Source organism: Lynx canadensis, chromosome D3, assembly GCF_007474595.2.
Source record: "Lynx canadensis isolate LIC74 chromosome D3, mLynCan4.pri.v2, whole genome shotgun sequence".
Taxonomy (NCBI): Eukaryota; Metazoa; Chordata; class Mammalia; order Carnivora; family Felidae; genus Lynx; species Lynx canadensis.
Window position 1 is genome coordinate 85,490,762 of NC_044314.2, and position 23,682 is coordinate 85,514,443.

At 44.7% G+C, this 23,682-nt stretch overlaps 1 protein-coding gene and 1 long non-coding RNA gene across 3 annotated transcripts in view; both read right to left on the reverse strand.

Annotated features, from left to right (window-relative positions):
- Positions 1-7,899: 7,899 nt before the first annotated feature.
- LOC115528523 lies at positions 7,900-12,968 on the reverse strand. The gene is made up of 2 exons (XR_003973281.1): positions 10,668-12,968; positions 7,900-9,230 (listed from the first exon to the last, which is right to left on the reverse strand). It is a non-coding gene; the product is annotated as an uncharacterized LOC115528523 (long non-coding RNA).
- A 1,549-nt stretch (positions 12,969-14,517) lies between these two features.
- Positions 14,518-23,682, reverse strand: part of ATP2A2 (ATPase sarcoplasmic/endoplasmic reticulum Ca2+ transporting 2) — a 58,861-nt gene continuing 49,696 nt past the window's right edge. Inside the window, exons 15-21 of one of the 2 annotated variants that reach the window (XR_003973280.1) lie at positions 23,001-23,221; positions 22,388-22,590; positions 20,635-20,720; positions 20,234-20,367; positions 19,501-19,618; positions 17,827-19,412; positions 14,518-15,334 (exon numbers count right to left, since the gene is read on the reverse strand). Coding sequence is in view for 1 of the 2 variants with exons in the window: in XM_030336707.1 (XP_030192567.1) it covers positions 15,321-15,334; positions 19,292-19,412; positions 19,501-19,618; positions 20,234-20,367; positions 20,635-20,720; positions 22,388-22,590; positions 23,001-23,221 (897 nt within the window). In the remaining variant the exon portion in view is untranslated. The remainder of the gene's footprint in view (positions 15,335-17,826; positions 19,413-19,500; positions 19,619-20,233; positions 20,368-20,634; positions 20,721-22,387; positions 22,591-23,000; positions 23,222-23,682) is intronic. The other variant, XM_030336707.1, reaches the window with a different exon arrangement.

Genomic DNA, 23,682 nt, shown 5'->3' on the forward strand with positions numbered 1-23,682 from the left:
TTAACTTGGAGGCGAAGGTGGGGAGAATGGCACAGCTAACCCCAAATTCTCACTAAAACAAAATTATTCAAAGGTGGTACAATAGGTGATTTTGATGTAAATGGAAAGTTCTGTCTTAAAGTGTAAAAACCATGGACGTGTACGGTAGTTTAGGAGCTCAGAACATCTGATAACTATAAGGGCAAAAAAAGTTACTGTTCAAGTATATTTCAGTATGAGACTTAAAGCCTGGGCAGCACCATTTGATCAAGCAGTCTCTAAAGAGCCCAGCCAGCAGTTGGGGTCATTCCAGGTGAGCATACTGCCCCGAGAAGGCACTGCGTACTGGCCTCAGTGCTTGCTCTGGATGTAGCTTCTTGGCCTTCGCCTTGCCTCCTAGCAGCTGTTAACCAGTCTGTGCGTTGGAAGAAAAGGTGAAACATCTTTGCCATTCCCCTGGCTAGGGGAAGAAGCCTGGCCACATCCAGCCTACATGTTTCTGCATGTCAGGCTTGTCACTGTTCCCTCTGAGGTTCCCATGGGGTCAGGATGTGCCTCAGAGCCCAGGCCCTGCACATTACCTTCTGTCAGCCCCAGCATGTTCCTCTCCCCTTTCCTGGGCTGGCCCTCAGCTCTTCTAGGAGCCCCTGGATCATCCCCAGCACCTCCATCCCACCAACACCCTGGGCTGGATCCCTCCAATCCTTCCCAACTACAGCTCCAGCAGTTCTACCCGGACCGTGTCAGTGTCACAACCAGGTTAGAAGAGGCGACTGAAGCTACATTTTGAGAGCACCTGATGTGGGATTGGTTCACATCAAAGAATGGGAGGAGTGTGACTTGAAGATCTCACCTGGCATTGCTGCTATCACTTGGTTTCACAAAAAAATCTTATGAGGGCAGGGAGCTCCATGAAGCAGGGACAGAATCAGGCTGCCCAGCGCTCTGGTTGTCCCATTGAGCCACCTTCCAGGAGATGAAGCATCTTGACAAGTGATGGCCTCCCAAGTGCTTACAGTCACCAGAGATATTCTGGTGTCTGGAGTTTCACACACCATTATGAGGAGAGGGATGTTTTAACTGATCCTGTCTTTTACCCCAACCACTTGCAGCTGGATCATAGCACTGGTTTGGAGTAAGGCTACATTCTAAAAGTCCTTGCTGTCCCGCTGTCAGAGCTGCAGGTCAGGAGCCAAGTAGTTAGGTTCCTTGGTGTGGGCTCCCATATCTTCTGGGCTGAGGACTCAATAAGCCCACAAGGAGTTGAGTACGGTGCCCATTGTGTATCACGTTATCATTACTAGGGTAAATGCCAGACTGCCTGTCTTCCCCTCAGGAATTGGGGGCTGGTGGGATCACTCCAAAGCCTTCTTGCCTTTTTCTCCTGGAGGTCCCTCAGCTAAGTGGAGAGGCAGGGTCCTAAGGAAGGGTGCTCCCTGCCCTCTGGCTTGGGTTCTCACACTGTGAACTCTTGCTTTGTGCCAGGGACCTGGCAGATCTGGTTAATGTCAGGAGCTTCTCAGGAGCTCTCCTTGCCAGCCTTAGTTTGGGAGCCACACTCCTGCCAATGAGTTCTTCCTCGGAATGAGAACGGCTTTTACCCAAATCTGTTAATTCTCAAATTTGAACATACTTCTCAGTGATGCAGATTACCAGGCACAGCATCAAACCTGAATCCAATGCCAGGGCCTGGGCCCAGGAGTCTGCATCTTCAATCATTCCCACCTTGATTTGGTATTCTGATGCAGGTGTTCCATGGTCCAAATGTTGAGAAACTGGGAGTGGGGGTTTGAGGGTCCCAGAAGCTGTAGGCTTAACCTCAGAAGGCCTGTGGGGACCTCACCATACAACTGCCTGGCCAGGTCTTTGGAGGCCATGCCTAGACCAGGGCTGCTTGGCCATCCCTGAGGTCACAGGCACTGCCTGCTGCGTGGTGACTGCATTCTCTGTTGGCTACAGACAGCCCTGACTCAACAAGCACCTCACCGTGTCCTCTGGGGATCATGGCCATAGCCAGGCCAGCCAGGGATCCCTGGCACTTGGAGGGCCCATTGAGGTAAGTGCCTCACTAAGGTTTTCCACTTCTCTCTGGAGCCTCCCTGCCCAGGGGCAGTGGATGGTGGGGCGGGGTGCGTGCGTGCGTGCGTGTGCATGTGTGTGTGCGTGTGCACGCGCACACCAGCTCCCACATTCCCTCTTGGGGCACAAAACGGCAGGCTTCTGTTGTCTGGATGTTTCTGAGCTGCTCGGGCTGCACCACTAGATGTGTGGGGTTTTTCCAGATTTGCTGTGGAAGAAGTCAGTTGTTGGCAGCACAGAACATGTCACTTATTTCACAAACCACACAGTATCAGCAACACCAGGAATAAGCCAGAAGCCTACAAGTTGGTCTGCTTAGCAGCCATTAAAAGAAAACAGTTTAAAAATAAGAGTACCCTCATGCATTGCTAGTGAGAAAGTAAAATGATACAGCCACTGTGGAACACAGTCTGGCAGTTCTTCAAAAGTTTAAACAATTACCATATGATCCAGCAATTCCACTTCTGGGTATGTAGCCAAAAGAAGCAGGATCTTCAACAGATACTTGCACACCCATGTTCATAGCAACGTTATTCACAATGGCCGAAAGGTGGAAATAACCCAAGTGTGTTTTGTTAGATGAGTGGATAAACAAAATGCAGTATATATATGCAGTGGAATGTGATTCAGCCTTAGGAAGGAAATCCTATCACATGGTACAACATGGATGAACCTTGAGGACATGCTAAGCAAAACAAGCCACTTACAAAAGGACAAATGCTATTAATTCCACTTAAGATCCCTGGAGGAGCAAAATTCATAGAGACGAAGTAGAATGTTGGTTACCAGGGACTGGAAGGAGGAGGGGGAATAGGGAATTCGTGTTTACCAGGGAGAGGTTTCCATTTAGAATGCTGAAAAAGGTTCTGGAGATGGGTGGTGGTGATGGTTGCACAATATGAATGAATGTACTTGATGCCACCAAACTGAAAAATGGTTAAGATGGTAAGTTTTATTTATATATATTTAGAGTTATATACATATATAACTATATATATATATTTATATATATATAGTTATATATGTACTTTTATGTGTATACGTATACAACTAACAGCCAGTAAAGAAACGGCCTGTAGCCTGTCATCTAGATGGCCCATTAACACATGTTTGTAGTTATATGTGTCATGTAAATGTACACATGATTTAAAAAGTTCAAAGGTATAAAATTAAAAATCTACTCACTTTCCTATCTCTACTGAATCCCAGTCTCTCTATAAATGTTCTGTACTACCTTAGGAAAATAGTTTTGAGCTTTTACTTAATGGTCTGTGTATATGAAAGTTACACTGAAGCGGTCATGCTGTCCCTCCTGAGAAATTCCTGCCATTTGTGTCTGTGTGCTCTTCCTTGTTTGACAGTTCCACAGAATTTCATTCTGCGGATGGAACAGTTTCTGTAATCCTTCTGCTCTTGGTGGACACTTGTTTCCAGTTCTGTATATAATTATAGTCTGCACTGTTGTGAACGTGCTTTGGCGTAATATTCCAAAGACACACAGGTCAAATTCTTTGTAATTTCTGGGTCTCTGGGTCTCATGTGCATTTAAGGCTTTGATGGATGTTGTCAGATTGCTCTCCAGTAGGTGGGGGTGTTTGTTTCCTGCATACTCACCAGTACCAGTGTCAAGTGGCTTTTTTTCTTTTACCAGTCTTAGATGTGATACATACTCCCATCATTTTTACTTGTTTGAACTGTATTTGAGTGATCATCTGGGCCAGGCCACAAGGCAAGCCCTTTGCTTATGTTAGGACATCTTAACATTATGCCCCTGAGGTATAAAGAGAAAATGGACTAAGGTCCTCAGCCTTGCCGCATTTAAAGATTGCCAGACAGTCAAGGGCAACATCATCATGTTGGTCACTTAAATCTTCCAGTGTCTGTCTCTTTATAAACAATCCTCTGGTGACCTCCTTTGTGCTCACAGCTTTTTCCTTCTTTGGGTAAATTTCCAGGAGGGGGATGTCGGAGTGATAGTGTATAATCTTTTGGAATTTTTAAGGGGTCTGGTTGGCTGGTCCTGTCTCTGTTCAGTGAATCTGTAAGCCAAGGCTGGCCCTATGGTGTCCTCTGGCCATCCCAGTCCTTCCAGGGGGTCAGTCCATTTATTGGCTTTAGGTTAGCTCCCTGGTCTCTGAAACTGCCACCTTGCTTCCCCTCGCTGGAGTTGAGATCTTGTGGTGGACTCTGGTGATGTCTGTCAAGGTGTCTGCCTTTGCTTTCTTGGGCCTTTGGGATTTGGGGCCTCTTTCCCCACAGGATAGCCCTTCCTGGCTCTAGGCTGGGGAGTGTTTTCCTGGATTGAAGTCAGATCTAGCTTGTTTTAGGGCTGAAGAAGACTCTGATGAGGTTTATTGTGTGTGTGGGAGGGGGTATTTGCTGGCTACTTGTGTCCTGAGTCCCCATCCTTCCTTCAGTGCCCCATTGAAGGATTCCCACTCTCCCCAGTGGAGGGCTGAGCCTCTTGGAGGGAGGGCCTCTACATCACTAGGTGGGAGCCTCAGGTCCATGATCTGTCACTAGCAATGTGGCTATGGCTAGCCCTCTTAGCCTCTCTGTGCCTCCATGTTCCTTTGGAAGAGAACTCAGGGTGTCTGATTCTGTCTCCCTGTTGTTGGGTGTGAGGGGCTTTGTGGCAGGGATGTCAGCACTGAAGGCCTGGGTGGAGCATCTGGGAGGGCAACAGCCTCCAAGAGCTAAACTGGGGATCAGTGTCCTTGTGGACACGGGCCTTGCCCTCTGGCCTGCAAGTTGGACCTCTTTTGGTGCTAAATTAACAGATTTGCCCTGAGCCCCTCTCAGTGACAGATTTAGTTCTGCGGGATCATCTTCCATCCATGACCTCAGCCTGCTTGTCCCACCACCGGCTGTTTCCCATGTCAGTCCCCTGAGGCACTGGGGACTTTGTCCAGGAATTGAATGGAGTGGCATCAAGCAGAGATATCTGTCCTGAGAGAGGCCTGTGCCCTCTAGACTGGGTGGCGCCCAGACTGAAGCCTCATCCTTATGAAGCTGAAACAAGCTGATACCCAACATCCTCGCAGGCCCAGGCCACTTCCCACTCCTGTGCTGCTGCTTTGCTGAGCCTGGTGCTATGTGATGGAAAGGGACAGAGATGACCTCCCCTGCTTCCAATCTGGAGCTTTTTCCAGAACAGTGGGCATATACTCAAGCCAGTAATGCATTCACCTTTAGGGGAATCCAAGGGGAGCCACCTTGAATCAGGGCCATTTGGAGACAGACCCCCCTAAGGAGGTCCAGGAGAGCAGCCTGGTGTGTGTGTCAGGGCCCAGAGCCTGCCCAGGGGACCAGAAAGGTAATTATTTTATTTTATTTTTTAATAAAAATGTGTATTTGTGGGGCGCCTGGGTGGCTTAGTCGGTTAAGCATCTGACTTCGGCTCAGGTCATGATCTCGCGGTCCGTGGGTTCGAGCCCCGTGTCGGGCTCTGTGCTGACAGCTCAGAGCCTGGAGCCTGTTTCAGATTCTGTATCTTCCTCTTTCTCTGACCCTCCCCTGTTCATGTTCTTTCTCTCTCTGTCTCAAAAATAAATAAATGTTAAAAAATGAATAAATAAATAAAAATGTGTATTTGTGAAGTATAGCATACATACAGAAGTATATGAAAACATATAGTGTTTAAAAAACGACAGATAAAATACACATGTACACTCTACCCAGGACAAGAAATTGAGCGCTTTACAATCCCAGAAGCCCCCTGCATGCTCAGACCTGATCACAGCCCTTTCCCTCCCTCCTTCTGTCCTCCACCTGCTCCCCTTGCCAGAGGTAACCACCATTCTCAATTTTGTTTTTACACTTCCTTTATTTTCTGACCCTGCAAGTGGTGAACTAATTGTTCTCACCTGTACAATAATACTCTTAGGTGTTTTACCATGTTTTTATCCTAAACAAATTTGTTTATTCTTGAACTTCATGTAAAGGGTCCTGTCTGTTTTTCCATGGTATCTTTTGCTTAACATTTTTTTTTCATGTTTGTTTATTTTGAGAGAGCATGAATGTGCATTCATGAGCAGGGGAGGGGCAGAGAGAGAGAGAGAGAGAGAGAGAGAGAGAGATCCCAAGCGGGCACTGAGCTGTCAGCTCAGAGCCTGACCTGGAGCCTGATGTGAACTCATGACCTGAGCTGAAACCAAGAGTAGGACGCTCAACCAACTGAGCCACCCAGCGCCCTGCTTAACATTATTTTAAAAATTGATTCATGTTAATGCTGCTATAACTCATTAATGTATAATTAATAGACACTGTTTTTAGAAAAGTTTTAGATTTACAGAAAAATTGAGTGGTTAGTACACAGAGTTTCCGTATACCTTGCGCATTGTCTCCTTATGTTGGTATGGTACATTGGTTATAATTAATGAACCAGGATTGGTACATTATTGTTAACAAAAGTCCATAATTTATTCAAATTTTCTTAATTTTTACCTGATGTCCTTTTTCTGTTCCAGGATCCCATCCAGGATAGCATGTTTCATTTAGTTGCCATGTGTCCATAGGCTCTCGGGCTGTGAAAGTTTCTGAGACTTTCCTTGTTTTTGATGACCTTGACGATTTTGAGGACTGTCAGGCATTTTGTAGGATATCTCATTCAGTTTTTGTTGCTGTGTGATATATAATTTCATTGCTACATAAGACAATATAAATAATATGTTCTAATATGTAATGTATGGTTGTAACACTCCCATCTTATTCTTCCATTGATGGACATTTCAATTCCTAATTTTTTGTTTCAAACAGTGCTGCTATTTTACTCTTGGATGTGTCTTTTAGTGCACAGAAGCGCACATTTCTGTAGGCCTAAAGCCAGAGGTGGAATTGGTGGATACAGAGTATGTGCATGTTCAGTTTTACCAGTTACTGTCGCACTGTTATCCCAAGAAATAAATTTACAGGTATAACCACAGTCCTTTGTCCCACTTTCTCACCAGAAGTTGGTATTATCAATCCTCAATTTTTTTCCAATAGAGTAGGTGTGAGATGATACAGTGATTTTAATTTACAGTTTTCTGTTTTATGACAAATTTGACCATTTCATATATTTACAAACTACTTGTGTTTCCTCTTCCATGAAATTCCACCCACCCACCCCCACTTTTCTATTGAGTTTTCTTTTTACTCAACGGAAGTTCTTTATATAGTCTAGTTAAAACTCAGAATAGGAGTGGCAAATACCTTCTTCCAGTTTATGGCTTTCCTTTTCCTTCTTTTTATAGTATCTTTGGATTAACAGAGGATCTTTTTTTTTTTTTTTTTTTAATAAATTTCTTCATTTTGAGAGAGAGAGAATGAGGTGGGGGGGGGGCAGAGAGACTCTCAAGCAGGCCCCGTGCTGTCAGTGCAAAGCCTGACTCAGGGCTTGAACCCACAAACCATGAGATCATGACCTGAGCCAAAACCAAGAGCCAGACGCTCAACCAACTGAGCCACCCAGGTGCCCCAGATTAACAGAGGGCCTTAATTTTTTAAAATTTTTTTTTTTCAACGTTTTTATTTATTTTTGGGACAGAGAGAGACAGAGCATGAACTGGGGAGGGGCAGAGAGAGAGGGAGACACAGAATCGGAAACAGGCTCCAGGCTCTGAGCCATCAGCCCAGAGCCTGACGCGGGGCTCGAACTCACGGACCGCGAGATCGTGACCTGGCTGAAGTCGGACGCTTAACCGACTGCGCCACCCAGGCGCCCCCAGAGGGCCTTAATTTTAATGTAGTTAAATATTATCAATCTTTTTCTTTATAGTTGTGTTTTCTAATTCTTAAGAAATCCTTATCTCAGGGTCAAAAATCTATTCTCCCATCTGTATGGTGTAAGGTAGGGATCCATTTTTATTGATTTTTTTCATTCATGTTTAAACATGCATAACCATCCGTTACTGCAAAATTACTTTTCTCACCAACCTATGATGCCAGCTGTTTTACAAATCAGGTGTTCCTGGAGGAGCACACCTGTCTCTGCGCCCTCCCTTCTGTACCATTAGTCATTTTTGTATCCCCGCACCTACACTGCACTATCTTAATTACTATAACTTTATAGAGATTGGTATTTGGAAGAAGAAGAACCGCTGATGTTATTTTTAGTTGTGTTTTGGCTATTTTTAGCTTTGTCTTTCCATAAAATTGTCAGTATCAGATGTTCTAATATATTTTTTAAGTTAGATTCACAATTCTCAAGAAAGCATATGGTAAAATTAACCCAGCCTGCCTTTCTTCTCCCTGTTTCCTCTTGTAGAAGTGACCACAGTCAATAGTTTTTTTGTGTATTTTTCTAGAAATAATCTTAAGTTGCCAAAGCTTGTGTGTATATCACCCCCCTTTTTGTAGTTGGCTAGTTCATCAGCAGAGTTTATTTAAAAAGTAAACAATTTTTAATGGAAAAAAACTTTCTTAACAGGTCATGATTTATAAATACCAAAGAGGTAATAAATGTTAAATTTTGTATATTTTTAGTCCTAAATGAAGTAATTTTGAGTAGTTTCTGAAATTACAAAATGTGTTTTATAATTTCTGCTAATTTTGGTGGAAAAGCGACCCAATTTAGCTTCCCCAACGTTCCTAGCAGAGTTCTGGATGGGTTTGTGTCTCTTCAGTGCTTCAGGGAATCACGTTAGAGGCACAGATTGTTTTTCAAAACAGAAACATCTGGGTCAGGCTGAAATCCCTCTTTCAGCAATAGCTGTGACAGAAATAACACATCTAGGATATTCGTAGAGAGTTATGAATTATATTTGGGATTTCCTGTCAGCTCCTATTGTCCTATTTGTTCTTTCATTTTCTCCTTCTGTTGATTTGTTAGTGTTGCCTCTCTCTGTCTTCTGCTCACCCGAGGAATAGCAACATACTTACCGGTGTATCTGCATCTGAAGCTGGCCAGTATATTCTTCGTGGGTCCTGCGTCACAGAGGCCGCAGGTCACTTAGGGCAATTACCTCTGCCCCCATCTAGAAATTCCCTTAGTGTGAGAGTCTGTGGGTGAAGCACAGTTCTTGTTTGTCTGAAAAGCTCTTTATTTTACCTTGATTCTTTAAATAGTGTATGTTTTTTTTTCCAGGTTTAGAATCTAGGGGTTGCCAGTAATTTCTTTCATCCTGTGAAGCTGTCCTTCCACAGTTTCCTGGCCTCTACTGATACTGTGAAGTCAGCGGTGTCACTCCCTCCTGTGAAGGTAAAGGTAATGTCTCTTTTTTTACTCTGCTGCTTTTAAGATTTTCTCTTTGTCTTAGATTTTGTGCAGTTCAATATACCATGTCTGGGGCAGGATTTCTTTTTATTTATCCTGTTTGGGATTTGTTGGCATTCTTGCATCTGTAGACTGCTGTCTTTTATTGGCTCTAGAAAATTCTCAGTCATTATCTCTTCAAATAATACCCTTCTCATACTTTTGTCATTTGAAACTATGATGAAATGTATGTTTGACTTTGTCAGCTTTTCAGTCTATCTTCCAGGTATTTTAATCTTTCTTCTATATTTTCTTTTTTTCTTTTTCTCAGCTGCATTCTGGTTAATCATTTTTTAATTAAAATTTCTTTTTTAAGTTTATTCATTTATTTTGAGGAGAGAGAGAGAGAGAGAAAGAGAGAGAGAGAGAGAGAGAGAGAGAGAGAGAGAGAGAGAGAGAGAAAGAGGGCTTGCATGTGTGCGTGAGTTAGGGAGGGGCAGAGAGAGAGGGAGGGAGAAAGAGAATCCCAAGTGGACTGCATGCAGTCACGCAGAGCCTGATTTGAGGCTCAAACTCACAAACCATGAGATGATGACCTGGCCTGAAATCGAGAGTTGGATGTTTAGCAGACTGAGACACCCAGGTGCCCCTGGTTCAACTTCTTATCTGTCTTCCTCTTCATTTGTTATTTTGCTGTGTCTACTCTGATGCCACACCCATCCATGCAGTTTTTAATTTCTGTGATTGTACTTCTCATTTCTAGGATTCCATTTGATTTTCATATCTGCTATATGTTCATTTCTTTAGAATTTCCTGTCTCCTGCAGATTTTCGAGTAGGTTTATTCTTTTGAAACAAAATAAACCAGGGGGTGTTTTTTGATCTCTAATATTTCTAATATGTGAAGTCTGGGTCGGTCTCTAGTGTGTGTTTCTCCCTGCTGCTTCTCCCTCATGGTACCTTGTTGTGTATTTGGTGAGCTTTTACTATAGGCCACTTGGTAAAATAGTTGCGTAGGTCTTCCAAGACATAAAACCAAGGTGCATATTCCTCTAGGGAGGATTTACACTTATTTCTGCCTGGGGCTCAGGGATACTGCCTGTGACTTTAAATTCATGCCTCGAGGCTGCAGATCCTCCATAGCCAGTGTTTACACCCCCTTCCAGGGGTGGGTATTTTTCTGGTTCTGCTTGGTACCACGGCAGGGCCTGCAGCCCTTTGTTTCGGGGAAGGAAGGCAGGTTTATTATCTGGTTTGCCTTTATCCTAAGGTGTTAGCCCTTTGGGGCCACAGCTTAATGTCCTATGAGACTTCTCACTTTTGCTGGGCCCTGGATTTTGACTTTGCCTTTTCTACTCTGCGAGCTCTCAAAACCCCTGCTCGTTTTCACAGCTTAGCTTATTTGGAGAGGTAGATGCCACAAGGGGAAAAGAGACCTTGGATATTCTGATTCTCCTTGCTGCTGCTTAGATTTTGGCCCGGAAGTTCTGTACTCTCTTGTAGTTCTTTGATGTTCCTATAAAGAGTAAAAAAATATTTATCTCAGCTTTTTAAAATAAACTATTTATTTTAGAATATTTATAGACATATGGAAAAATTGAGCACATGGTACGGAGGGTTCTTATATGACCCAGACCCAGTTTCCCCTGTTACTAACATTTTACATGATATTTGTCACAGTACTTACATATTATGAACCAGTATTTATACGTTACTATTAACTGAGATCCATAGTTCATTCAGATTTTAGTTTTTGCCTCTTTCTGTTCCAGGATCTCATCCAGGATCTTGTATTATTCAGTTGTCCTGTGTCCTTAGGCTCCTCTTGGCTATGATAGTTTCTCAGATTTTCCTTGTTTTTGATGATCTCAGCAATTTTAAGGAGTACAGGTCAGGTATTTTGCAGTCTGTCTTTGGGATTTGTCAGGTGTTTTCTCTTTGATTAGACTGAGGTTATGTGTTTTTTTGGGGGTGGGGGGTGGGGGGAAGACCACAGGTAAAATGCCATTCTCCTCACTTCACATCCAGGGCACATGCTCTCGAATGACATCACTTGGCTGAGGTAGTGTCTGTTAGGTTTCTCCACTGTGGGTTAACTTCTCCCTCGTCCACACTTGTATGTACTCCAGGGAACGCGGTCACTGTGCATAGCTCACACTTAAGGAACTGGAGTTATGGTTCGCCTCCCTAAGGGCAGAGTTCTCTGCAGAAGCTACTTGGATTTCTTCTGCATGGGAGATTTCTAGTCTCTCCTGCTTATGTCACTAGAGACTGATGGATATTTATTTTATACTTTGGATGATAATCTAGTCCTACTTTATTTTGTTGCTGAAATTGTTTTAGCTTTGGCCATGCAGAACGTTTTCAGTTAGTTCCTCTGTCCCTTTGACACAACCTCGTCTTTGATCATTGACGTGTTGTTGTTTTTTAAGCCCATCTGCACTTCCTGACACTACAGTGTTCTCCAGGTGTGTGTTGTACATTTTCTGCCCTGGCCCTAGACTCCCATCTTTTTTCTAAGCAGATTTGATTCCTGATTCCTTTCATTGGAGAAATGATATCAGAAACCTGAAGCTAAGTATGCTCATTGCTGCTGCAGTGTCTTGCTTCCCGGCCCTCTCAGTTGATGGTGTGAGGTACATGTGCTTATATACACATAACTAGAAGTATTTCTATACAGGATCATCTATATCAATATCAAGTGAAACAGGATCTTATACTGGTGTCTCCAAGTGTAATTCATTACCACATGAATCATTCTAGCCCTCTCCCCTGGCTTATCTGTAACCAACATGAGAAAACTGGTTCCCACCATCCGCCATCTGTATCACTATCAGTTATTCTCAGTAACCATTATGACTGGAACCTGTTAACTTCCTCCTGTTTTTTAAAAAAATGAATGACAGAGTATTATACAAACTGTTCTGTACTTTCACGTTTCACTGGCAGACATCTGTTGGACATCTTCCCTTGCTCATTCACACAGATCTACCTCGTGTTTTTTGAAGGCTGCATAATATTCCATGGTACTAATGTTCTTATTGAACATTTTGCCTATTGATGGCCATCCAGGCTATTTCCAATTTCTTGCTACACAATCCTGCAGCACGATTACATTGTTTCTGTGAACACGTGGCAGGATTTCACTGAAGCGAGTACTTGATCCAAGGGTATGGATGTTTAAAAATCTCATTCGTCAAGTTGCCCTCCTCCAAAGACTGAGCCAGTTTACATGCTCATTATATGCACAAATACGGTTTCCTGATACCAGCTGCAAGGGAGAGACCAGTAGCTGTCAACCTTTGAATTTTGCCAGTCATGTGAAGGGAATTTGCTCTTTGTCGTAGGCACAGCAAATCTGTTTTCCTAACTCTAGAGAGGTGTATCTTGGTCCACATGTTTACCTTTATACATGGTCCGTTTCTCTTTTCTCCTGGGATTGTCACGCATGGAAAGCCTTCTCATCTTCCATGTTCTCTCCGAGTACTTCGTGTGGTTTTCTTCAAAAACCCCAGACATGCAAACAGGCATACCGTACACCCACATACGTAGCACCTAAGTGCGTATTTTGAACTTTGTATACACTACACTTGGTTTCCACTGTGCAGGGAGATTTATGTCGCTATCTGCTGTTCCAGTTTACTCATTTTCATTGCTGCTGAGTGATGTGAACATGTCTCAGAGGCACTTCTTGGTTTTCCTGCTGTTGGTCACTGAGGTTGTCTCCAGTGTTTTTACAAACATGCTGGTGTGGCTCTTGCAGCACACGGGAGGGATTCTCTGAGGTAGGCATGGGAGTGGGCCTGCTGGGCTGGATGGTGAGGACATCCCTAAGTTCACTGTGGGGTATTTGTTCTGCAGGGTAAAGACGGCCGCCTTGTCAGCTGCCAGGCATGAAATGCTAGCTCCTTGTGATTTCGCCATTGGGGCTGAACATCTTCTCATATTTATAAGCCATTCAGGTTTTCTTATGTCATTTAGCTATTTTTCTTTTGGGGGCATAGTTTCATTTTTCAGATCTTTTGATCCATTTGCAACTGAGTACAAGGGATACAGCTGTGTGTTTCTCAAGATGACCAGTGACATAGTGAATAACCCAACCTTAACCTACTAAGCTGAAATGCCACCTTTCCAAATTGAGCATTCAAAGGCTGGAGCTTTAATGTTTGAGGGGTTTGGTGCACATCCTTGCTATTCTTTTTCTTCCTTCATGTTTGTTAGAATCAGTCTGTTTGACTAAAATGTGTGCTAGTATTTATCACTAACCCATGAATTATGTATCATCTATCTCAAGATGTTCATTCCCCCTGAGTTATTAAACTTTCCTATGAACAAGACACTACCATTGATCTAGTAAGACTCTCGGGGCTTTCTGTTCACTCCTAGGCATTGTCCCTTCTCTTGCCGGATTACAGTGACCGTCCAGACAGTGCTTAGTTAGCAATAGCGGATGGTGAGTATAATTCTGGTCGTGTCAGTACTTGTGGTTTATTTTCCAGCAATTATGGATACTGTTTTTTTAAGTAAAAAAATAAAAAATTTTATCAAATGTTTCCTTCATATCTGTAGTTGCTAGGACTTGTATTATTAGGTTTATAGTATCATCTATCCTTGCCTGTTTTTGTTTTGTTTTTCACAACAAATAAGAATCCTCTGCGGGGGTGGAGGGGGGGCACCTGGGTGGTTAAGCATCTGACTCTTGGTTTTGGCTCGTCATGATCTCGTGGTTTGTGGTTCGGGCACTGTATCAGGCTCGGCGGCATTGGTGCGGAGGCTGCTTGGCATTCTCTCTCCCTTTCTCTGCCCTTCCCCGGCTTGCTCTCTATCAAAAAAACACTTTAAAAAACAACTCATCTTAGGGAAATTAGGAAATTCGAGAAACACCCCACCCCAACCCTGTGCCTGGTAGAGGAGCACTAAGTAACCATCAAATGGGTGAACGCTAGCGTTTGTTGATCTGTTCACAGAAGTGTAGGATTTTACATTTGCCATCTGAACAGTATTAGAAGCATCTCTCCATTGGTACATCCTCCAAGCTGCTGGCAACTATCTTTGAAAACCCCAACAATAAGACATTCACATTCGGCTTTCCCCATACTTGAAGGGAGACCATTTTGCAGATCTCGTGTCATACAAGCAGACCTCCTACCACTTGGCTCTCCTACCCAGAAAGTCAAGTCTAAGACCTTCCCCCAGTGGAAGCCAAAACTCTTCAGGGTGCAAGGCTGGAGGCCCTCAGTGCGTATCACCCACCCCTCCTGCATGAGAACACTCAGCACCACACTGTGAACTTATCGTAGAATAGATTTATTTACCTGAAACCATGTCTGTGCAATGCTTGTTGCTATACCAGCACAGAAATAAACAACTGATCTCTATTTACAGTCTAAAGTCAAACATGCGTTGTGATAAATTGACGTTTAGCATTTTATTAAGATAAATGCATCACAATATCCGTATTGCACCAACATCTGTCTACTGCTTCTGATTTCATTAAATAAGTTACATTTAATACAGTGCAAAATAGCCGTTTGCACACTCAAAAAAAATAACTGAAGTTATGAACTGGAGGCCTACGTTTTAACCTTTCAACACCTGCAGTGTTTTCAATAAATTTATAAATAAGCAAACTGTACAGAGCCAATTAAAAAGTAGCATGTTTAAATGACACCATAGAGAAATCTAGCTACTTACAACTGAAGGCATGCATTACAATTGAATATTGTACATTTATATAAGCTATGACATTTTGCACAGAGAAATATGGAGACTTGGCTGATGGCTTCTAAGTTCTTAGATAAGGTTTCAAAACCTCAGTCTTCTTGCAGCAAAGAAACCAAAGTTCGCTGGAGAGGCTTTCTGATTCATTAAGCTAAATTGTACATTTGTAATTATTATTTTGATTTAAAAGCTAAACCCGTTGGTAATACACGTTTCCTCCACATAACACACAATGAGTTGGGGACTTTTTTCTACTTTTCTTTTTCCCCCAACATCAATCATGCAGAGGGCTGGTAGATGTGTTGCTAAAAACGCACATGCACGCAACCGAACACCCTTATATTTCTGCAAAATGGTTTAGGAAGCGGTTACTCCAGTATTGCTGAAAAGGAAAGAGAGAGGAAATCAGCTTTATGAAATATGGGGAGGAAATGTTAGAATAACCATTTAAGATTAATAGTGACAAGGAATGGTGAAAAGGAATGTTCAGTTTGATTTTTTTAAGATTTCAAGACCAGCATTTCTGATTAACTGTCCCTGAGGTGCTGCCTACATCAGGCAGCAGCCAGAAGCACTGGCTTGGTACAAACCCTTCATGTCGCCTGGCTACAGAGCAAAGGCCACCCTGGCTCATGGAAGAACCCCACCAGGCAGACACATTCTTGCTTCAGACACGGAAGGGCAATGGGCAAGAGGGGAAAGAGTTCTCGGTTAGCAGTGTGGACGGTAAGGAGGGTGACACACAGGCGAGCAGTGCGGCTGAGTGCGAAGCCTCTACCTCCCCTTCCTCCCCACCCCATTCCTGTGGCTGGCCGAGCGGTGGTGGCTTTGACAAAATTGGTGGTTATGTTAAAAAGGCAACAGCTGATTTGGCCGACTTAGCCCATGGGCGCTGCAGACCCCTCTGGCTCTAGGCAGTGGGGAGCCGCTTTACAGACCCCGAGCTAATGCCTGTGGTCTCATATTCCAGAAGGTCTGCCGCCTAAAGGACATTCAGGGAGCTGAGGCCCCTGAGGGTGATGTGATAGCAGCTGCTTGCGGGGAGGCTGGCACTCGCCCTGCTTGTCTGTGAGCTCACGCAGCTCTCTATAGAAAGTATCACCTGCACTGTGCAGATGAGCGCCTGGAGGATGTGTGACGTCGCCATCTTTTAGGCAAAGGCCTAACCAAGAAGCCGTGCAAGGCCTACCTGCCCATCGGTGAGAACACGAACAAGTTCTGGTAGGTCTGAAAAGGACACCGGTACTGATGGCGGCAAAAGCAGAGGCCACCTGGGAATTTCCTGCAGGTGCTGGGTGAGGATGGGTCTGGTCTGGGCACCTGCCCCTCACTGTGGGAGGCCCGAGGCCCTGGATGCGTCCACAACAGTACAACTGCTGAGGAGGCGCTGATGTGGCAAAGCCTGAAGCAGAGGGCACAAGGGGATGCTCCTAGCTGCCTGGGCTGAGGGAAGCGGGTGCTGAAACTGCCTCCAGGCTGGATGGGCCTGAAGCTGAGAAACCACAAGGCAACAGCCTGCCCAGGCTGATGTGGAGCTGTGCATTTCTCCGACAGCAGCAAACAACATTTAACTTCTTTTGTAAAGGCTACTACTTCGAGGAACCAAGTCAGGAAAAGCTGACTATTGGGTAAGTTTGGTTTCCATTGAATAGCACACCACCCAACAAGCTCAGACATCCTGTTCTGGTTTGCAGCCAAGGCACACTCCTTGCATTTGGTCTTTAGGCCTCATGATGCCGAAACTGGCAAAACCCATCCTCTTCCCTGTTACACGCTCTGCCAAACCGACCAACCTCCCTTTCTCAGAGACCTCATGCAGTTAGGATGGGACTTCTGTCCCCTTACACTCGGACCTTGCAAGTTGGCAGTACCCTGCCCCGCTTGATGATTCCCACCAACTCTCCCCCAAACTGGAAGCCTTTACATCACATCTTTTGGCTGGTCCCAAATCTGGGCCTCCAGAGCCTTCACAGGAACACTCAGGGCCTCATGGGGAGGGAGCTCCTGCTTAGGCCTCCTTCGCCCTGGCTCACGGACAAGGCTGGTTGCTAGTAGAGCCATGCCCTAAATAACTCTGCTTTAACGTACCCTGGAGAGAGAGAAGACAAGTCCCAGCTGCAAAGCATAGGACCCAGAAGGTGAAAAGAGGTGGCCTACTTGAGACCAACCTATTGGATACACGAACTGACTGGTTCAACTATTTGCTTTCACTAGATTTTTGCTTTTTTTTTTTTTTTAAATTTTTTTTTTTTTTCAACATTTATTTATTTTTGGGACAGAGAGAGACAGAGCATGAACGGGGGAGGGGCAGAGAGAGAGGGAGACACAGAATCCGAAACAGGCTCCAGGCTCTGAGCCATCAGCCCAGAGCCCGACGCGGGGCTCGAACCCACGGACCGCGAGATCGTGACCTGGCTGAAGTCGGACTCTTAACCGACTGCGCCACCCAGGCGCCCCAGATTTTTGCTTTTTAATGAACCAGGTAGCAAGGTTCTTGGATGAATCCTTGCAGCTAGTAAAGACCAAAGAACCACAAGTTTTTGAGAGTCCTCATCTTGGCATTAGCAAAGGCAGCATTCTCTCAGCCTGTAAGTTGGACCAAAGCAAAATGAGCTTCTCTCTCCCCAGGCTCTCCCTGACATCCGGCTGTGCCACTGACCAAGGCAGCGCATGGAGCCTACAGATGTCACACCTCGCGTCAGCTAACCCAGCCCCCGTGTGCACAGGTACCACGCATCGTACACTTGCTGCACTCAGAGACTGTCACAGAGCACAGCAGTGCATGACACAAGGGGCTTTTTCATGTCACACAGCTAGCTCACTCGGTGGCAGTCACCTTTAGGCTAAAGCATCTGGATTCCAGGGAATACTCACGTTAGTTGATGATGTTGGAAGGCATTGGAGGAAAACACCATAGTTAGGACAGTTAATGGCTTACACACTGTTGGTAAGACTGATCTCGAACATGCGCAAACATTTATCATAGTAACATGGTGTTGGTTAGTGCCACATTCAAATAAAAATAGTTCTATACAATATGTTCATTTGGTCATGTGCTATTTACAGATTTTACAAAAACACACACACACACACACACGCACGCGCCCTTATGTTCTCTACACCAGGCTACAACAGGCCAGCAGAAACTTGCATAAAAAGTATCACAGATGACAACTGGTACATATACATGAACTCCTACAACTACCTATGCAGCAGAACAGGATCTTTCTTCCCCTAGAGCACAGTAAAGCTAAAGTTCTGAGCTAAGAACTTAAGAGAAAATTGGACACGGCTGTTAGATAGTTCAAGCTAAGCCACTTAAAAGTTAAAAACAAGACAGTTATTTTTCTGTCCATTTAAAATGTTTTATTTTCCTTTTAAACTAGATTGTGAAGTGCCACTGAAATAGGCAATGTTGGCAAAACAATGTCTGTTACAATAAAATACATTAGACATTTAAATAAATAACCTTAAAAACTACGTGGGGGGACATGAACCCAGTCGATTGTATCTGGAACAATGTTTTCTGCACAAGCGAGAACAGGCATACCTCTTGTTAAGACTGATGTAAACAGAACCATCAAAACCCTACAGGAGAAGCAGCCGAGCGGGGCTGGGAGTGTGGGGGGTGGGGGTGGAAGTGAATGGGGGCCACAGGGGGTGAGGGGAGTGGCAAACCAAAAAATACTGACTGAGGTAGCAGTACTCTGCTCAGTGCAGAAAAATTGGCTTATGAATAAAAATTAGACTGTGATCTCAGATTAAATCCAGATGATCATGCAGAAGACACAATACATGCTATTTAGTTTTAGAAAAAAAAACCACACACATTCATTTCCTAAAATCTGCTGCCAATTAATTTGCTGACAATGTCTGCTGGCTCAACTATTTTTTTTATACAAGGATGAGTATTAAACAGAACACTGTACATGCTTTTTCATCTACAAAAAAATATTTGCATAAAATAGTGTTAGTTCTCTGTACATGTCAATGGACACTTTAATTATGTGTATAAAAAAGGAAAATCTTGCCCCACTGGAGTCAGAAAAAGCAAAACAAAATCTAGAGTATGAAATCTCCTTCACCAGCCAGTATGTTCATGTGAAAATTCAGCAGAAATAGACAGTTGCTTTAAACAATAAAAAAATTAATTGATTAAGTTAAACATCTTCTTTATGTAAAACTGTCAGTCAAGACCAGAACATATCACTAAAGTTAGTGTCTGTGCTATAGACCCAGATCACCAGGGGCATTATGAGCAGCACAAACGGCCAGGAAATCCCATCGGTGCATGCCGAGAACGAGCAGGATTTGGTGGCAGGCTGCACACACTCTTTACCAGGTTCCAGGTAGTTGCGGGCCACAAACTTGAGTGTCTCATCCATTAGAATCACAGGCAAGGAGATTTTCAGCACCATCAGCCACTGGGTCAAGTTCAGCGGTGTGATCTGGAAAATAAGCTGAAATACAAAGAAGCTTTGTCAAGTTCCCAAACTTGCAGGACAGGCAGTTAGGCCCCAGCTCGGTCCTGGTCCCGCCACCGCTTACTGGCAAAGGTTCCACGTAGAGGATGAGGAAATGGAGCGACATGGACAGGCAGATGGAGCCCACGAGCCAGATGTTCTCCCAAGGGGGCATCCTCAGCAGAGACTGGTTTTCAGACAAGCTGCAGAACAAGGAGAGGGACATGACACATGCCTGTCCAAAAGGCAAACACCTTTGTTACAAGTGACAAAGACCATTTGGAGCTATGCTTTAATAGGATAGTGGCTAACTTGGCATTGCCCACTGACCCAATTCTTTTGAGTGAAGTTTCTACTGTGGCAAAATTAACGAAGAATGCTCAAATGTAGGACAAACTTCCAATTTTAAATCTAGGCTTCATTCGGCACAGATGATTTCCGTGGACTCCAAGATGCTCTCAATTGCCCTTGATGCTTAATGCTATTTTGGGATTTCCATTTTTGTCATGGGCTTAATTGGATGATACCATTTATCTCACTGCTAAAGAGCAAGAGCACCTTCCCTGTAGGCACTGGCGTATAGGGGCTCTGAAGTCCCTATTTTTGGCCTCTGCTGTCTCATAAAGAACGTGTGGTTAAACACTCCCACTACTTCCTGGAGGTGATGACGACTTAAGCTTTTAAAACCGGTGCTGCTTGTTCTCTTTTCTTTCTGGGAGGGAGGAGCTTTCCTGAGATCCTCCATCAAGCAGGACACACAGTTCCCCTAGGCCCTGGCTGGGGGAGCTCTCGCCCCAGCCTGTGGAGGACTCACTGACCTGTTGAGGGCGTTACACATCTCTATGGTTACTAGAACAGACAGCGCCATTGTCATCGGGTACGGGGACTCAAAGATTGCACAATCCACTCCTTCAAAGTCCGGGTTGTCATCTTTACACTGTAGGAAGTGGCTCTGCAACAAACACCCATTCAAGTTCCTGATCAGCCAAGTCCATTTCCAAGGTCCATGCCCCAGTGACACAGTAAATCTCAGAACACAGACCCCCTCAGGAGATCTCAGTCCATCCACCAGAGAAGCCCTGGTCCTTCAGAATAATCTTAGATGCAACTGTTTATTATTTACGCATTAAGATGATTTGGTAGGCACCAAAACCACAAAAACTCAAGGGCAATCTTATGCTTTGCCTCTAAGGTACAGGAAAGAAAGGTGGATACGTACCAGTTGGTAGAAGGACACCCTTGGACCCCCGTCGGCAGCAATAAACCACCACGCGGCAGCACCCACAGTAGCAGCGCCAACGTAACCTGGTAACAGACACAGGCAGGGTTTGCAGCCCACAGCTTATACTGCGGGCTCTGCCTCACAGGCCAATCCCCCGCTGAGATGAGACCTGGTTTGTCAATGGCACTGGAGAGCTTTGCTGCCACTAGCAACTGCTCACTCACATCAGCCCAAGCAGCTGACGGTGGGTCTCTGCAAGGAGAGGGGTGTCTGGTACAGAAAAACCAGGCAACTTTTCCTCCAGAGTTTATGAGAAAAAGGAAATACTGCAACTGGCAGGGACCTCGACGACAGCCATGCCTTCTCTAACTGGCAGCAGGTACACACATACTCTATGTAAGCCCTTGCTGTGTTGGCTCAGATCACAGCACCCAGGACTTTTAGGGAAACTGATGCTCCCAGGTGTACGCTTATTTGCTCTATCAAAGGCCTTGCAGAACCTTTACGTGGAAATGCTGTCAGAGCAGTTAGTGCAGAACACAGGCAACATGCCAAAAACCCAGAGCTGATTCTGGGACCACCCTCCCTCCCAACCTATCAGTTCTGAACTCAACAAGTTTACTACAAAGCAACGGGGTAGTGGAGAACAAGGGACTGGACACTGTGAAGATGGTGCCGATGCAGCAGCACCCACCACCACGACACAGGTGCATCCCCTAACCTGGCAGCTATGGGCAGGAATGAGAGAGCTGGTGCATGGGGACAAGGCAGCTCTACACACACTGATGTGGCAACTCCCAGCAAACAGGAAAAGGTACACGGAGACAGGGTTCAGCACACAAGTGTTTACAGCACGCCAACACTTATGAAAATCAATACATGAAATAGATCTGTTTGCTAGACTTCTTTCTGGGAGGGCACATGAAAAACCCAATGCTGGAGGGCAACTGACTCGCTGAGAACCTTCTCACGCTATGCCAGTGTCCTTTTTGAATTTTAAATCACGTGAACTTATTAAAACAAAACCAAAACACCTTCCTATGGAACCCCAGGGAAGTTATTTAAACTCTGTAGGCCTCACTTTTCTAAAGTTGGGGGACAAGAATCAGCAGCTGGGCCAAGAGCATGAAGTCTACAGAAACGATGTATGTAGAGGAACATGACCTGTGGTCGAGGCTCCTGTGTGTTTACCAACCTCTGCAGATCAATGCACATCACCCTTCTCTACTCAGGGGAAGCAGGGCTTAGTTTCATAGCTTGGGGATGTAAGGCCTGACCCTGACTCACCCCTATATCCCTTTGCCCTTAGATTAAATCTGAAAATCTCATTCACAAAGTCTCAAGGGATAAGGATGCTAAAACAAGGGACTAACTTTCCTGTAAACTGGACGTACAGTTTACTGAACTCCATTTTTTGCTACCCTAATATGGGGATAGAAGAAAAAAATGTGTGTTAAGGGATGAATTTACAAAACTTTGGGTTATGAAGATTACGTTTAAACATCAACAACATAGGGGCGCCTGTGTGGCTCTCAGTTAAGCATCCGACTTCAGCTCAGGTCATGATCTCATAGCTTGTGAGTTCAAGCCCCACGTCGGGCCTCTGTGCTGGCAGCTGAGAGCCTGGAGCCTGCTTGGGATTCTGTGTCTCGCTCTCTCTTGGCCCCTCCCCTGCTCATGCTCTTTCAAAAATAAGTAACATTAAAAAAAAATTTTTTTTTAAATCAAGAATATAAAAAACTGTACTCACAGCCAATAGCTAGGTAACGGAAAAAGAGCCATCCGCTGATCAGTGGTTCCTTCGGGTTCCGGGGTGGTTTGTTCATGATGTCCAGATCAGGTGGGTTAAACCCCAGTGCGGTGGCAGGCAGGCCGTCTGTCACCAGATTGACCCAGAGCAGCTGGACAGGAATTAAAGCCTCAGGAAATCCAAGGGCTGCGGTCAGGAAAATACTGTTTCCACCCAAAGAAAGAGAAAGACCCCAAATTATTTTTGGCCACTATTTAAATAGCATTAGTACCCTCTCCTCCTCCCAAAATCAATGGACAGTAACAATGACTGCTTGAACTAACTTTTTTTGGCCATCATCAAACACTCAGTATACCTAATTTTGAGTTAAAGTAAAATGTTAGAAGGCCATAGTTAAACTCATTTCTATGTTCTAGGGCATCCTTCACCGCCCAAGACAGCCAAAGACAGCTCTCCCGTGAGCCAAATGACCCCTACCTTCCTTCCTCTCACTCCTCCCTCCCGACTCCTGCACAAAGACCAAAGCTGCTGCCACATGAACAAATCTGGAAAACTGGTCATCCCAAGCCAATTTTAGAAAAAAGACTACAAGTGCTCTTTCGCAGGGACCCACCAGACAACTTCCCCCACATTCGAAGAGATGAGGTAGCGGATAAACTGCTTCATATTGTTGTAAATCGCCCGCCCCTCCTCGACAGCAGCCACAATGGTGGAGAAGTTGTCGTCGGCCAGGACCATCTCAGAAGCGGTTTTAGCCACTGCCGTGCCAGAGCCCATGGCAATGCCAATCTCCGATTTCTTCAGGGCGGGAGCATCATTCACGCCATCCCCGGTCTGAAAGGGAAAGCGAGAACTGGTTTCTGCACACCTGCCATCACCTCACACACGCACCCCAACAAAGGCTTCACTGTCCTGAAGCAAGGGCAATGAATGGAGCCTTGGGCTTCCGGGCACAGTTAGAGAATTTTCAGTTTTACAAATTGGTGTCACAAAATGCACTTCACCTGGGAAACGTACAACCGGTGAATGAGCTTACCGAAGAGACTTCGGAGGGAAGTGGCACAAAGGGGACTTCAAATTCTTCTGTATTATTTTACCAAACAAAACACAAAATCACCCACGTGGCAGTAAAGACGAAGCACATGTATTACACAGACAAATCTCAAGTACAATAGGTGCACTATTCTAGGAAACTAGAACATGCCATTTACAAAGATCAGAAAAATACTAAATATCGTCAACAGATACAAAGCTATCACTCCCATTTTTTTTTAAACTTTTACTGAACACCCAAC